The sequence below is a fragment of the Vanessa tameamea genome, chromosome 26, assembly GCF_037043105.1.
Source record: "Vanessa tameamea isolate UH-Manoa-2023 chromosome 26, ilVanTame1 primary haplotype, whole genome shotgun sequence".
Taxonomy (NCBI): domain Eukaryota; kingdom Metazoa; phylum Arthropoda; class Insecta; order Lepidoptera; family Nymphalidae; genus Vanessa; species Vanessa tameamea.
This window is the reverse complement of record NC_087334.1, coordinates 2,673,873-2,691,257: the sequence shown is the minus strand read 5'-3', so window position 1 is coordinate 2,691,257 and position 17,385 is coordinate 2,673,873. Positions and strand designations below refer to the sequence as shown.

The following is a 17,385-nucleotide window of genomic DNA, read 5'->3' as shown; positions in this document are numbered from 1 at the left end:
AATTAGGAAACATCCCATTTTGCGTGTTTAATTTGTTCAACGTTTCGTGCGATGGAAACCTTTCGGATTGAAATATGTTAATCAAGAAACTTGACCAGCGTGGTGGATCAAGCTCCAATCGTCCTTCAAAAACTGATCTATGCAATGGTACATAGACGTACTGTCAATAAAACAATTACCCATACAGGAAAGTTAATATAATCTTACAATCGCAAGGCGTGACGGGACAAGAGCTGCCCTAAAGGGTTAATTTTAAACTAGAAGATTAACTACGAGTTAAACACGTGTCGGTTGTTTTAAACGGCCATTACGTACTGTTTACCGATGGATAAAAATTTATTACTTCACTAGAAAAAAGAATACATATATCTTATTAAAATGGTTAATGAAAATTGAATTTTCAGAGCAAATTAAAAAAAAAACACTTCTTTATGGTTTTCTAATAAATAGGTTTGTGCAGCATGACTACCATCAGTGTATAGCGCTGTATAGTTTTATAGCCTATTCCATCTGAGGAATGATTGAAGATAAACATACCTTAGAGTACACTACTAAAAGTTCTTGATAAATATATCTTTATTTATAATACAGCATAATTCAATTTAACCTGCTATCTATATACGAGGCGAGATGGCCCAGTGGTTAGAACGCGTGCATCTTAACCGATGATTTCGGGTTCAAACCCAGGCAGGCACCACTGAATTTTCATGTGCTTAATTTGTGTTTATAATTCATCTCGTGCTCGGCGGTGAAGGAAAACATCGTGAGGAAACCTGCATGTGTCTAATTTCAACGAAATTCTGCCACATGTGTATTCCACCAACCCGCATTGGAGCAGCGTGGTGGAATATGCTCCAAAACCTTCTCCTCAAAGGGAGAGGAGGCCTTTAGCCCAGCATATAACCCTAATAAATAAAAAAGTACTCAAGGGAATGATAATTATTTTATCGTAATAATTATACAATCGCTTTAATTTTGTGCACTGTAGTTAAATCAGGTTTAATAAGCAACTGTGTGATCAAAGAATTTTATATTATTTTGCAAAAAAAACTAATGATATAAACGGCAATTTTTAACTTTATAAAAAAGCAGATATATATTTTTAAAATGGTCTTATATTAAATGTTAAAATAAAAGGGAGTTGAACTTCACGATACAAGTCACGTACACCTACTCGACAACAGATGGCGCTAGTCGTGTTCAGAATCATGACGTGACTATTTACGAGATACGAATTTTCTTTAAAATACTGTTATATATTTGTAACTTTATTTTTTTCAAGTTTTATTTTAAAATAGATTTACTTTTTATATACGGAATAACTAATAGAATATACTTTTTTTAGCTACAAAATTTAATACATTTATAATTCGTAGAATTTATTCGAAACAGGATTTCTATGTGTGTTTGTTTGAGGACTTTGTTTTACGAAATATTGTAGATATTCGTAATATTAAGTCCAATACTGGAGCTATAATAGGCGGATTAAAGGTAAAATTACTCTCGGAAATGCTCATTCAAAATTTTAGACATTTAGCGGACAATAATTATGATGGGAATATTTTAATATTTTAATATAGCTAACCCAATTATATTCCTTATTATATATATATAAAGCTTCCATTAAATATATGATGTTTTATAAGAATTAATTAAAAATCTCTAAAGTGATTAATGGTATTATTATTAAACATAAATACAATAAAAAGTAATTAAATAAAAAATAATAAATACATAAAAAAACAATCTATAACAACAATATTTACGACAGTGAATATATATTAAAGATAGATAAAGATAGATCACAGGTCCAAAAACGGTAGTGTAATTATGATGTGAACATCGCATAATCGCACCGTTATTTTAATGAAGCAACAAAATTAAAATAGATAGATGATCTCAAAAAGATCGTAAAAGATATGCAAATTTTTATAACATCGATGATATAAATTGCTTTATTACGTAAAATTAATTAACTCCAAAATGCGATAGAAATTTATTTCCATAATTTATGATCGATCCAAACATTTGATCGTTTGCTAAATTGAACGTTTCATAAGTGCGTTTTTATGCTTAATTAGTTTTATATAAATTTGTGGTCGTTTTAACATTCTTCGTTAACTACATCATCAAAACCGGTGGCAACAGAATGTTCACTTGGCTATGAGAATTTTGGTATAGAGTTTGGCATTTTTAATTTAATCGTTTTATGTCTCATCATCATTGTAGATAGTTATCTAAAATTTGAGCACCGTAATGCTCTTCAAATAAATCTCTTCCATAGATATTATTAAAGCAACGTCCCTAATCCTAAGCCAACCCAATACGCCTCTTGAGGCTAGTTCCTAACAAATTAGGGAAAAAATAACCAAAAGTTAAATTCATAATCTATAAAAATCGTTCAATATTTTTTAGAAAGTGGACAGACAAACCGTAGCAAACGAAATTATTTGTACGTGACCACGTCGCACGATTTCAGTTCCTTTTAAGATGTCTTTTTTATTATATCGAGCGACGTGTTCAGAGTATTAGTCGATTCCAGACTTACTCCAGTTATTTTTTGTTCTAATAACTTATTGCATTCGTGGTCTTATTTCTGGAAATTTTCAATCAACTTAAATACAAAAAACATCACATTTTTTTTCGTTTTCTTTTTAATTTATCTTTGGTGCAACGATAGTAACCAGTGTGGTCTTTTTTATCTGTTAAATGGTCCTCTAATTGATAATACATAAATGGTCAGTCACTAAATTTAGATTCATTCGAGATGTTATGTTTGTTTATTCAATCGTTTGAAACTATGCGGGTTCGAACTCTAGGTGAGTGTTTTGTTATTTTATTTATCTTCCTAATTAATTGATTTAATTTAATGATTGAATTTATTTCTCTCTATAGATAGTTTTTTTTTTCGTCTAAGTCTAAGATATAATTGTAGACATCTTAGTCTTATGATTTGAGTATCGTCTGAGAATTTGATAATTATAACGATCTGATTGAACATTAAATTTTTTTGGAACACTTTTTAGCAATTAATATTCCGACGGCGTTGTGAATTTATTAAAGCTTATGAATTGATCATTCATTGGAATTAACAGTAACATCACTGTCAACGAGAATAAACTTTACTTATGCGGTTGATGCGACGTTAATTTGTAATAAATAATAAAGTTATCACTACACTGGGGAACTATTAAATCAAGCATTTGTCAATTAAAAGATAAATTATATAATAAATCATTTTGTAATATAACAATAATTGGACTCACCTAAAACTACCAATATGAAGCACAGACTAATGTACAAGATCATCAGGAATCTTTGGTAACTAATAAACTAATATTATCACACACAAAATGGACAATCATTTAAGCGATCGCCTATAATTTATATCACAGCACACATCACTAACTACACGATTTCGGCCGCACTGCGATCCCATCAAACCATCACTATAATCAGCACATAATTTTTTTCGTAGCCGAGTGCATTCGGACCACAACTTTTTACCCAACTTAAACTTTCGGTCATCGTATGCGATATATAGTGTACCGTTCGTCGGTTGCGATTCCCATCACTACGTATAATAAAACTCAGTCAATAATATAATTTAAAATGTTAATAAAGTCACTTTGAATTGTTTAAGTGTTGTATTGTACGATAGTTTCGACGAGACGAGCGACACAGGTCCGTCGTCTGTGACGGTCGGGACGTAACTGGCATGAAGTTGGTCGGGATTGGTGAAGAATCAAGAATGCGCGGCGCATGGTTGCCTCACCGGCCACGCTCGGATAGTTAGCCGTCCAAAATAGAGAGTTGTTTGTTGCGGAGTCGATAGGAACAATCCCATGAACCCTGAACGTTGTCGGGTATTATAACCAGATAGACAGTCGTGCATTGTCAGTGGCGTCGCCCTCGCTCTTGGCCGCTTTCGTTCCCTGGGTAGGTAAGAACACATTGTCGAAATGCATTCAGTATACAATAATTCGAGTCGTCCGTCTCTTTCTAGCAAACGACGGGAGAAAAAAACAGGTAAACGCAGCGATACCCAACACTTCGATATAAGAGTATTTTAAAAATCAAAATCGATGTTTAGAAATGATAGTTTAACATTAATTCGGCGAAAAACGTGTGTCCGAGTAAATATTAAAATCGATATATCAATGGTTATGACTTTAAATAATATATATGTTTGATTCTGTCATCGGTCGCAATAAATTTCGATAATTAGCACATCGCTTATTGAAACACCAATTTGTATTGTGTACATTGGACGGCCGCTATCGTAGAGTAAATAATTTCGTGTGAAATATAATTGTTATATTATATTTCATATTAAAGTAAATTAAAATTTCTTTGTCCGGTGACATGATTCTCGAAACCAAATATTGACGTTTGTAAACAAAAATCATTCCATTTCATCTTTATTTACGAATAGTTGAAACAAGCACGCTTTGGCTCGCAATGATTAAATTCCAGTAATTATTTTAAGAGTGAAACCTCTTTGGGCTCGCTGAGGCATTATTTCAAGGAATCGTTGATCGCAACGTTTTTGTCTAACGTAAATTATAATATTCTTATACATAACTAATAAATGCCCGGCGTGCGTTGTATAGACTTCATGCTTTTAATAAAATTGTTCGTTATGACTCGACTCGAACGTATCGTACTTGATGAAACTGTGCCAGAAATATTCACACAAGTATTGAACAACTGTTAGAAGTTTCAACTCAATCAGATAAACTCTTTAGGAACGCTTATGACCCTTTTTTATAATGTAGAGAAGCTGCAGAATGACATTGCGTTGTACTGCGTCTTAAAATTTGTCAGTAAAATATTTTTAGTAACGAGTAGTCCTGAAACATTAACCATAATAGACTACAAAAACATGGTAGTTGTCATGCCTGTGTGGGCTGTGTGTATGGCAATTGTCCTATCGAACGATATAGAAGTTTATGTATTGCAGTGCAGTCTAGTGATGAACTACACTGGCTGACGAGCTTCAGCAACGTGGATATTTAAAAAAAAAAAAAACATAAAAGAAATATGTTTTCCAATTTGTATACTGATCGGTCTTAAAGGCTAATCCCAAACAGATAAACCGAAATCCATGTATAACAAGGACATAAAATTTAAGCTTGGCATGAACCGTCGGTACTAACCTACTCGTAACAATATTACATTACTAAAACCTTCGACGAAACTCGCTGCCTCTTCTCGTATAAAATACGCAAAAAAAAAAAACTCCTCATTTCAATCAAGTAGACAAATATTGATTTAAAGTATAAAAATATTCTTTATTCATATAGGCTCATTAGAGGACTTTTGAATCATGTTCCAAGTGTTGAATTATAAGTAAAGCTACTACGGTTCGGAAAGTAAATTCTCCCGAGAAGAACCGAGTTACTATCGTCCACCTTTATTTTACTATTTGAATTGTTATTTTTTCATAAGTAAACCACGCAAATAAAAACTGTTGCTTTTATAATATTGGAAAGTTCAATGAAAGTCTTATTTTTAAAAGAGATTCTTCGTTTTGTCACGACCCGACACAGCCATTGTTAGTATTGGGTTAGTATAACTTATAAGTTCAATGGTACCTTTTCGAGATATATAGTTTAAAGACAGACATATAATACATGTATATATATATTTTACAATTACTTTTTCATTTAATCTTGTCCAAACTTTTCGTTAATCCAAACTGAAAATTATTCAAACTCAGTAAATTTCCTTATACTTAGTATTAACATTGTTTTCGTCGGTATTTTATATAAATGTCTATTTCTGATGTCCTGTTTTTTACCGTGACCTGGGTGACGTCATCAACCCACCGCAAATTGAAGTTTATTAAATTGTTTCTTATTTAATATTTGTTTTTAATATAATTATGTTTGAGCCGTGATGGACCAGTCATTACAAGTCGTGAATCTTAACCAATAATTCTGAGTTTAAAATTGGGTAAACACGACTAAATTCATGGGTTTGCACGTGGTGTATGCCCAATCGCATAGACATCTACCAACGCTTCAAAAAGTGGGAGGAGGACTTTGCCCAGCAATGGGATGTTCACAGGCTGTATCTTTACAATTAAGTTTAAGTTTTTGTACGCGGTTTCACCAGTGATCTATAAACAAATAAATAAATACACTTATACCATTTATAATAAATAAGAATGTATGTATGTATGTATGTATGTATGTATTTTGACGACCTCCGTGGTCGAGTAGTGTGTACACCGGTTTTCATGGGTACGCCACTCCGAGGTCCCGGGTTCGATTCCCGGCCGAGTCGATGTAGAAAAACTTCATTAGTTTTCTATGTTGTCTTGGGTCTGGGTGTTTGTGGTACCGTCGTTACTTCTGATGTCCATAACACAAGTGCTTTAGCTACTTACATTGGGATCAGAGTAATGTATGTGATGTTGTCCAATATTTATTTATTTATTTAATTATTTAATGTATGTATGTATGTAATAATGTAATGCGTGTATGTGATTTCAACACATGTTTTTCTTAAATAAGCTTTCTATTATTCAACTGTAAAACTGTTTTCAACAGAAGTCCTAAAAGCTTTACATCTCTTACAGAGAAAAAAAAAAGCTTAAAAAAAGGCTCGTTATAGGCGAACATTAAGGTTTCGACCGTTTAAACAAAAAAAGATTCCTATAATTTACGTCAAGCAAAAATGAATTTTAACCGCTAACAATTAAAGCTTATAACTTACATTGTAATGATTACTAGAATGGAGATTGTTATAGATAGTTTTGACACAAATAGGGTTGTATCAGTGTCGATAAATTTGCCCAAGGGATGACCCGTTCCGATTGAATGCAATATATTAAATCCTAGGAATGAAGAGATTTGTAAATAGCTGTTCAACTCTTGGCTTGTTTTAGAATACTTTGTTTTTTATTCGATGGTATTGATCTAATGTCATTCTATTTTAAGTGGTAATGACTAAGAATATTGGGTCGATTATAATGTAACATAATATTAATAATAGGGGTTTTGTACAAGCTCGACGGCATATGTACCACCCACTCATCATATTTTCATGTGCAAAACAGCAAAACGTATTAGGACGTGTGAGCCTAAAAACTTCAAGAATAAGGGTCATTTAGGTTCCAATGTTGGTGGCGCATTGGCAATGTGTGCAATGGCCAATATTTCTTACAGCGCCAATGACTATTTAACCGTCCGCACGTCAATCGAAAAGCGAATCGTTTCTGTCCCATTGTCTTTTTTAATTTAATAGGTTAAATAATTTAAATAATGACGTCACGGTTGTTGAGTTAATGCGTCTGCCGCATCTCTCTATATAAAGAACAAAGATTGTAACTAATTCCACAAGGCAGTAGGAGTTTGAATGTGTGGCGTCGGTCTTAAATACCGAAGCGTTTCTATAAAAAGCGCGGATAGTAAACGTCACGAACACTGTGGAACAACAGAATACGCTCCTTTATTATTAATAGATATACAAGAACAAAATATTGGTTATATCAATAATGTTTTTAACCTTTAAAAACAGAAACAAAAATTGGAGTTAAAATATCGAGTCTGTCATCCGCCATGTTACATTATTGTGACGTCACAAAGCATGCGTCGTCATACTCTATGACAGCAACGTCGACTATTTGTAAATTAATATTTTTTTACAGATTAAAAATGTTTGTGCAGAACTCACATTGAAAATTTAAATATATCTTACAAATGGATAGTTTTTAATAAATTGTTATGTTATGTCTCGAATAATAAAATATCGCCAGAGCCACCAACCTTGGGAACTAAGATGTTATATCCCTTGTGCCTGTTTACACCGGCACCTGTTTGCACCCTCTTAGCCGGAACATTATAATACTGCCCAGTATATACTGTTTGGGGGTAGAATAGCTGATGAGTGGATGTTACCCACCCAGACGGCAGCACAAAGCCCTACCACCAAGTAAACTTGTGTTTCATACACTTGCGTTTAAAACATGATCATCGTACCTGGATCTTTTCAAATCGAATCAAAATATACTTTATTCGAGTAGGCTTTTAGAAGCACTTTTGAAACATAATTTAACAAACTATTTAAAGTAAAGCTACCACCGGTTTGGAATGTAACGGTTTCAACATCTAAAAATACATTTAGTTAAATTCATAAATAGTTAATATATATTATGTTACATTACAATACTTCGTTGAACTATAAAAAACGTACAATAAAAACTTCAAAATATATATTTAAACACGCAATTACAAATTAATATTCTTGAGTAATGATATAATTAATTAGTATTAAAATTAATAAGATTAATACGTTAAAAGTAATTTAAATGTCAAACCTGTCTTTACATATTTAACGACTCAAATTATTACAAAGTAAGACATTACGAAAAACATCGCTTCGATTTGAAATAAGGTCAATTTCGATAAAAACAGATGGTCATTATAAATAACACCTTTTTTTTGGTAGTAGGGTTACGTGCAAGGTCATTTGGGTACCACCTATAATTATTGAGCCAGAGTGACCACGAGCATGGAAAAATGATACACACTTTTATACGATATATTTCATCCGAGAGTTCCATATATCGCCGATTTATACTGTACTAGCGCCCCGTCCAACCAGCACTGAAGCAGCATTGAAGCAGCATCGGGCAAGTCGGACATTAGTAGTAAGTAAATGATATTTATAAAAAAAAATCAAGAAAGTTTACTAACACACAAAACGTAAGAAAAACGCAACGCGAATCGTTAAGTGACTTTTTCCGCCAAATGATTTGAATGATATCTTCGAGCAAAACAATTTTCAACAATTACGCTACGGTTCAAACTCGCCCGCTTACGTTTTGAAATAGAAACATCATTCGTTATGCTTTTTCATCGTACAATTTCGGAAAGGGCGAGCGTGTTGAGACTTATTACTGGTTCCATACAATTATGAAACAATATAAGAAACAGTGGTATTCATTATCTCAATTATTATATATAAAGTAAATATGGCGACCTCCGTGGTCGAGTAGAGTGTACACCGGTTTTCATAAGTACGCTACTCTGAGGTCCCGGGTTCGATTCCCGGTCGAGTCGATCTAGAAAAAGTTCATTAGTTTTCTATGTTGTCTTGTGTCTGGGTGTATGTGGTACCGTCGTTACTTCCGATTTTCCACAACACAAGTGCTTTAGCTACTTACATTGGGATCAGAGTAATGTATGTGATGTTGTCCAATATTTATTTATTTATAATTTATGATTTATTTATAAATAAATAAATATTTATATATATATGGAGTGTATTATATATGCTTATAACTTTTTTATCCTAAAAATAAATTTGTTTTTCAATCAATCAAAAAGTTGTATATACGTAGGTTTTATTGTCAAGCCGGAACGGTTAGTTAACTATTATAAGGAAATATGAACGTATACTCCTAAAATTATTTCATATAATTCATAAAAATACAAAGAAATAAATCATATAAACGATTTTTACAAAACAATGTTTTTGTATCCGTTAAATAGCAATACTGTATTACTGTATTCCGTTTTAAATTATTCTTGTGTGAGTCAGTATATGTACAAGGGACATAACACTATCTGTGTATGTGTAAGATGAGTCATCATTTGGTGACACATTTTTTGTCTCTTCATAAAAAAAATTTGTAAAAATAATTTTCAGTCTGCCTAAAATAACACAATATTAAAATTGAAGCTAATTGAAACAAAACTAAAATACCCTTCATTCCAGTAGACTCTTACAAGCAATATTGCATCGTGATTTTACAAGATTATATTAAATGCAAAACTTATCACCTTTTCGGAGTGTATTATCGGCCGAAACCGGCAAAATCTCAATAACATTCACGTGTTATAAATTATAATTCTATACACATATTACAAATAATTTTCAATCAGCACTCACAATAAGCCGCTCAATACGTAATTGTATTATTATTAACAAAATACGACGTTCGTAGCGTCGAACCCTAAAACATAAAAAAAACAATGGCAGGCAGGTAGCTGGCCCGAGCCGCAGACACAGTAATCGAGTATCTATCATCTTCTATTTCTAACGCGTAAAATTAGCTTCTGTCACGGTAAATGTTAAATTCATAATTTTTCAATCTATTTATTGCGATGTATTATATCTGTGGTGAAATTTCGTTTTAATAATAGCATGCTTTTTATAACGAATAGTTTGGAGATTTTATAATCCGTATTTAGAAAGCTTTTTGCCCGCGTTAAAGATAAGAAGGTTATCAGTTCGGCTCTTGGCAAAGTAACATACGACTTATTTGTTTTGATATAAAAATAACTCCTAATTAAACATTTGTTGGAGTCATTAATTGACGATTAAATTTTATGCGAAACAGTCCGAATGTTAGAAAATTATAAATAAAAATGTAATGTATAGTTTTCATTTTTTAATCAACGATAACAAAAATTAAATTAAATAATTGTGTGGAAGCTCGTCTGGATAGGTACCACCCACTGATATTCTACCACCATACATCAATACTGACGATCGTTGTGTTCCAATGAGAGAGAAAGCCAGTGTAACTACAGGCTCAAGGTAGACTCTACTAACTTAGATCCCAAGGTTTGCAGCGCCTTGATGTAAATAATGGTTAATATTTTTTACAGTACCATCGTCTATGGACAGTGGTGACCACTTACCATCAGATGGCCCATTTGTCCATCTACCTATATCACAAAAATAAATAAAAATGTTTATCTGTCTAATGAGTTTATGTGGAAATATAGATGCTTAAGTCATTAGTGCCATCGCCAGGGGCGCACTTAATGATTCTTAAACGTCGCTTCAAAACTCCACTAATCACCGCACCATAACATAATACAAAGGATTGTAAAGCGATCTGTCTATAAGCGGATGGTACCACGAAACATGTGGTACCATACAAGATATAAATATACGTGAAAACGAAAAGATAATTGCATGTTGTTTCTTAAAATAGAGGAAGTCCTTCGTAGGGTAATGTTCTTGGTATACATATGACCTAATTTAATCACACACGTTAAGACAAAACCACTTTGACATTGAGCTGACGTGATATCATTGGTTGAGATATTAAATAATCTAAGGTGTTCATATGGTTTCGTGAAAAAATGACGTTTTAAACGTCGATGGTGTTTCCGGCACTTTGGAAGTTAAATTAATGAAATGTAATTGAATGGAGGTGGATGTTAGTTGTATTTCAAAGAAGATATATTAAACAAGAATTGTTTGCAGAGCTTTATATAGCAGATAAGTTTGAGTAAAATCTAAGGTATTCCAGAAAATAGCCTTTAATTAGCATAACGGTAGGCGGGCAAATGGGCCATCTGATGATAAGTGGGCACCACCGCTCATAGAAAATGTAAGAAATATTAACCATTCCTTACATCGCCGATGCGCTATAAACCTTGAGAACTAAGATGTTATGTTCCTTGTGCCTGTAGTAACACTGCTCAACCACCCTTCACAACGGAACACAAAGATACTGAGTACTTCTGTTTGGCGGTAGAATATCTAATGAGTGGGTGGTACCTACCCAGTTGGGCTTGCATTAAGCCTACCACCAAGAAAACTCAAAGTCAATTGAAAAAAAAAAGTATAAGTATTTTTTTTAAATTGTAATTTAATTTATTTAAAACAAACGAAGTCGCAAGGCACAGTGCGTATGTAAATGCTAATGATCTCAGCCAATATCGTGTAATAAAACAAATATACCAGAAACAGTAGCTTCTGAGACTTCGAATGTTCGAAAACTGGTGCGAAGTTTAATTTAATTTTACACATAAAGTAAACAAGTTAGCGCAGTTGTTCCATAGCTAAATGTAACAGTAATACAATTAGACATACACACAATCTCAGAATTAAAATTTTGTTCAAATTTATATTTGTATTACTTTATACAATGTTATTGTTTCGATGAGGAACCGTTCTTGGCGCTCCGTGGGTGTAAATCCAGCTGTGTCGTGACGGCAATGACGCTCTCTTAACAAGTTCTCCGTCAAGCCTCGTTTCAAATCAAATCAAATCAAATCGAACCGCTTTACTCAATATAGAAGCATTACACTTTCTGATTCGGAAAAGAACATACGAGGGAGCGTTTTGAACCCAAGTTTCGTCTCCAGTAACAATTCGACTCAATACACAATCCTTGCCTTCGTTGCAGAGGTCCAAAAATGTACATGAAAACTCACGCGCTGTTGTTTTTGTGGCGGCTTCAGCATTTTCGGCACCCAACTTGCACTAACCTTAGTCGTACCAAGATGATCATGTAGGATTTTAAAAATGGTTGTATCGGATACTCCAACCTTTTCTGCGAGTTGTTTTTTTTTAATCCAGCATCGTCGAGCACAATTTTCTCAACTTTTTGGATAACTTCTGGCATGGTTACCTCTATGCTTCTGCCCGGTCTCGGGTCGCCTTTAAGTGATTTCCTTCCTTGTTTAAATAAATTGTGCCACTTGTACACCTTGGTTTTTCCTGGGCATAAGCTGATGACATCACATTCAGTATGGTCGAAACAGATCTTCCTTGTTTGGTCAGGAACTTTATAACGGCACGATATTCGATATTTTCCATATTTTACTTTTCACTCCCGTTTTTATTGCTTGATTGACGAAAGCTCAAAGAATAATTATTTAATAACAATGAAACCTCGTTTTAATCGTACCCTGACTTGAGAAAAATCGGCGAAAGGAACTCAGCGGTATTTTTTTGGCAATTTGTGATTGTTTACATGTATTCAATATCACAAAGAAATAGCCAGGAGGCGTTACATTAACAAGATGTGCTATTAATCATGATCTCACTAATTGTACAACCTTTATAATTGTATATAGCAACGAAGTATACAGTATATGCATCACACACAAGGGAGTATCCCAAAAAGCGTTCTAAACTCCTTTGTTGCTTGTTTGTTACATTGCACAAGGGTTCTAAAGCAATTTTTTTTAATTTGACAACAGTGGCATATTGAACTGCAATTTTGTGATGCATATAATATATACTTTGTTGCTATATACAATTATAATATTAAGTAAAGTATATTTATTTAACACCACATTCGCACGTAACAGACATATTATTTCTTTTTTTTTATTATAAACTTTTCAATAGTCATCGGTTTAAAAATTTCACATCAGCCGGGCGTACCGTGACCGGTACATTTTTTTATAAGACAAGATTATATTGATGATAAAAAAGCATGGAGTTAATGCTAGTTGACTTCCAGGCAGGAGACATAACATACATATATAATTGTATTTAACTAACATGACTGTATTTTTAGATGTTGATTAAAAGAGTAACTACTGAATTTCTCGCTGGTTCTTCGCGGTAGAATATACATTCCGAACCGGTGGTAGCTTTACTTTAAATACTTTGTTAAATGACGATTCAAAAGTGCTTGTAAAAGCCTACTTGTATAAAGTATATTTTGATTTGATTTAATTAATTTTCTTTTGACCTGTTATGCATAGAGAATATAATTGAATACTCTGTAATTAAAATGGTGGAAGAGAGTGACAGAGTTTCTAGCCAGTTCTTATTAGTAGAATCTATTTGTGAACCGGTGGTAACTTTTCATTTAATTGTATAAATAACACTGTAGCATGACGATTCAAAAGTTCTTTTATGAGCCTACTTGGATAAAGAATATTTTGATTTTAACACGCTTATATATAGCTTTACTTGTAACTATGTATGTAAGAAAATTTTAATTTGAAAAGGTTTGAGAGGGTTTGCTGTCGACGAATGCGAAAAAAATAGTCATGTGACTTTAATCCAACATGGCGGACATCCAAGATGGCATTAGCATTAGCATTTTTTTTTTTGGCGTTAAAAACATTTTTAAACTATTATTTTTGGACAAAACGCTCCATTTGTAATTTTTAGTGCGTGCTAAAAGCGTGTTTTTTTAGTTTTTTAAACTATTATTATTTATTTAAATATCGACTTTTACATTGTAGGTCAGATACCGTTTATGTCAAGATTCATATTACTGTATATTTAATATAATGGCATACAATATGTGTGTAGTAGAATATGAGTTATGGGCCTCTCATAGAGTCCCTTCAAAACCAGAACATAATCATTCATAGGACTGTTGGAGCTGAGATCGCACAGAGGTTGGAACACGTGAATCGTAACCAAAGATGCAGGTTAAAATTTTGACCAATAAAGTTTAATTTTCATTTGTTATTTGGGGAAGTAAAACATCACGAGGAACTATAATAACCAACATTGGAACAGCGTGGTAGACGAAGCAGCAATCTTTTAAATAGAGAGGTCATACCAGCAACGGAACATTTACAGGTACCTCATACAGCGGAATTCTCAGCATCTTCGTCGTTTAACCTTTCAAATATATTAGCATCTGAAACATTACGCGATTACGTTGCGCAACTCCAAGTAACCAGTAACCGGGACATTGTTTTACAAATAGATAACCTACGAACCGAATGATAACCCTTGTCATAAGGTTAACATTGTGTATTTTAATTTGCATAGATTTTAACATAGTTTGTTATTATAGAAAACATTTAAATTGAAATAGAAACTGATAACGCTTAGGAGCGGTCTAGTCTTTCATCAGGCGGACGATCACATAGGTCACCTGATGGTAGATGATGCAGTCACCAACCTTGGAAACTAATATGTTATGGTACCCTGGCTCTCTTACCGTTCAAATCCGAATACAACAATACCAATTACTATTTAGCGGTAACATAAGTGGATGGTACCTACCCAGACTCGATCAAAGGCAAAACAAGTAAGGTACCAATTATATTTAAGCCTGGTCGAATCTTTGCCGTACTTCTGCTACTTCCTTTATGATACCTCTGTTTCTGTTATGATGTACGAGTACGTACTGATCGTAATTTTTGTGCTGTCATCCACACGATAGCTGTGATCGATGTGCCCCAGAAATTACAACAATACTATTGGAATTTGTGGCTATATACGTTGTACACTATGCATAGTATAGCCATTTCAATATTGTTAGAAAACATAGACAAATGTTGTATATATGCCAATGTATGTGAGCGGTGGTGACCATTTACCATCAGCAGTGCCATTATGTAAGAATTCACTTACCATCCCACTCGTGAAAAGTTGACAACCGAATTACTGCGATACGCGATTTTGATACTTGCATCCTATACATTTTATAATTATTGGAGTCAATATCGCATTCATTAAATTAACATTTTCTCGCTCGTGATCTGCGGTGAGTGAGATTCGTCTTACAGAATAACTCTACAGGTAGTATGAGTACAGTCCACTTATCATTTACAAATAATTGAAAAAAACTTACCTAAAAGGATTGTAGTAACTCTAATAATTAATAAAATATTTTATGTAAACTATAGTGTGACAATAGCTTTATTTTGTGGAGTTTTTGTTTGTCGTGTGTTCGATGCTTTATATCACACTTAACCTTTAAATTATAAAACAAAAAAGTACATTACTTATTTGTCGATATTTTTTTTTATAATACGCAATACATTGCATATGAATATCATTTATATAAGAAAATAAATGAGTTTTATTTTATACGGCTATTGCTATTCAAGAACAGATATCAAATCAATTTTTTATTGTATCTGTAGCGTAAAATTTATTTCGTTATTTCAATATTATGGAATGTTTTCTTAATTTTCGTTATTTTAGCTTCAATATTGGAACATTTCAAGGACAAAAATAATATAATTGTATGTCTAGCTTTACATTAAAGGGCAATGACCCGAATATGGTGGTAGGCCTTTTTGCATCCACTCATCATATATTCTACCGGTAAACAGCAATACTTAGTACTGTTGTGTTCCGGTTTGGAGGGTGAGTGAGCCAGTGTAACTACAGGCACAAGGGATATATCAGATCCCAACGTTGGTGGCGCATTAGTGCTATGAAGAATATTTATAATTCTTACAGTAAGCAACGTCTATAAGCAGTGGTGACCACTTACATCAGGTGTGTGTTAGGGAACGAATGTATTTTATATACATCATGATGCATATTATTTTTTTATTACTATTATTATTATTATTTAACAACATCCACGCTAACAGTTGCCCGTGCTTTTTTTACATTCTACTTTAATATCTTTTGGTGTAATATATTTTGTATTATTACTGAACAACAGCAGATCTTCGCTGGACTTCGAGCCAGTCGTCCACGGCTCATACTCACTTATAACATATATTTTTATGTCTTTCATACATTATTATTAATAATGTATTAATTAATACTGGTTACAGTATATACATATACAATATATCTTACAGATATACTTAATTTTATATTAATTTTATTGATCAAAATTATTAAATTATTTTTCCAATTACCAAAAATAAATAAAGGGTAAATTGATCGTAATGTTACGTATTCTATAACACGAAAATAATTATACTGTTTGCCCAAACATAATAAAAACAAATGAGCGTTGATTAACACGCCGATGTAACTTGACGTCATTAAGAAGTTAACGAGAATAAATCCCCGCAAGCGCTGTACAGCGATATATAACGCTTTATTTATCAAGATTAATGATACGCTTATTAAATTCACCCTGTTTCGATACACCTGCGAAACAAACGAAATGCTTTGTCTATTATTTAAATAAGTTGGAAACACACGCGGCGGTGGAAACGACGCGTTTATTTAGGCGACGCGTTTTACTTGTTCAGTCTTTAAAATAAATTATTTGAAAAATTAAATTTCAATATTATACTTAAACGTTCTCCTGGATAAAAAAATAACCAGTCAGTCAATAATATCGACTTGTTTAAGTCACTTTAATTAACTTTGTTATATAAAACAAGCGCATGTAGAGCGATTGTCTCAATACATAAAATATTAGAATTATATGATTCCTTTTTGTGAAAGTGTTTATTTGTACATATATAAATACGACTATTAACTATATTAAATGAATATTTTGCTTATTATAGCTTATATAATCAAAAACGGAAACATTAGTCGTTCAATTCTTAACCTTAATACCTCTCAATATCGTCGAGTGTGTCTTTAAAATACAGATATATCGTATTTTAAAGACATACAATTAAATAAAAAAACATTAATTTAAATATCGAAACACCTCACCAAAAAAAAACCCAATTTTAAAAAATTACGTTCATGAAATTCGAGACCTCTCACGTAGATTTTGTGTTTTTTTTTTTTTTTATTTACCACATAATCTAAATTACATTTTTTACGGCTACGTGCTCTTGTGTAATTTACACCCGTGCATTTCGGCTTCTATCAGCCCCCACAATCAGCCTACGTTCTCATTACGCAATTTCACACTTTGTGCGTCAATTTTGACAGCTGCATGCAAATTCGCCCTACGTTATTAGCGTTTTTTAAACCGACTATGAGTTATATGTA

At 32.8% G+C, this 17,385-nt stretch overlaps 1 protein-coding gene across 2 annotated transcripts in view; it reads right to left on the bottom strand.

Moving 5' to 3' along the window:
* LOC113398380 (uncharacterized) overlaps positions 1-17,385 on the bottom strand; it is a 619,887-nt gene that overhangs the window by 30,374 nt on the left and 572,128 nt on the right. Inside the window, exon 1 of one of the 2 annotated variants that reach the window (XM_026637096.2) lies at positions 3,267-3,740. The exons of the other annotated variant lie outside the window; for it this stretch is intronic. Coding sequence (XP_026492881.2) covers positions 3,267-3,309 — 43 coding nt within the window. The 5' untranslated portion in view covers positions 3,310-3,740. Of the gene's footprint in view, positions 1-3,266; positions 3,741-17,385 lie in introns of those variants that run through there. 2 annotated transcript variants of the gene reach the window in all.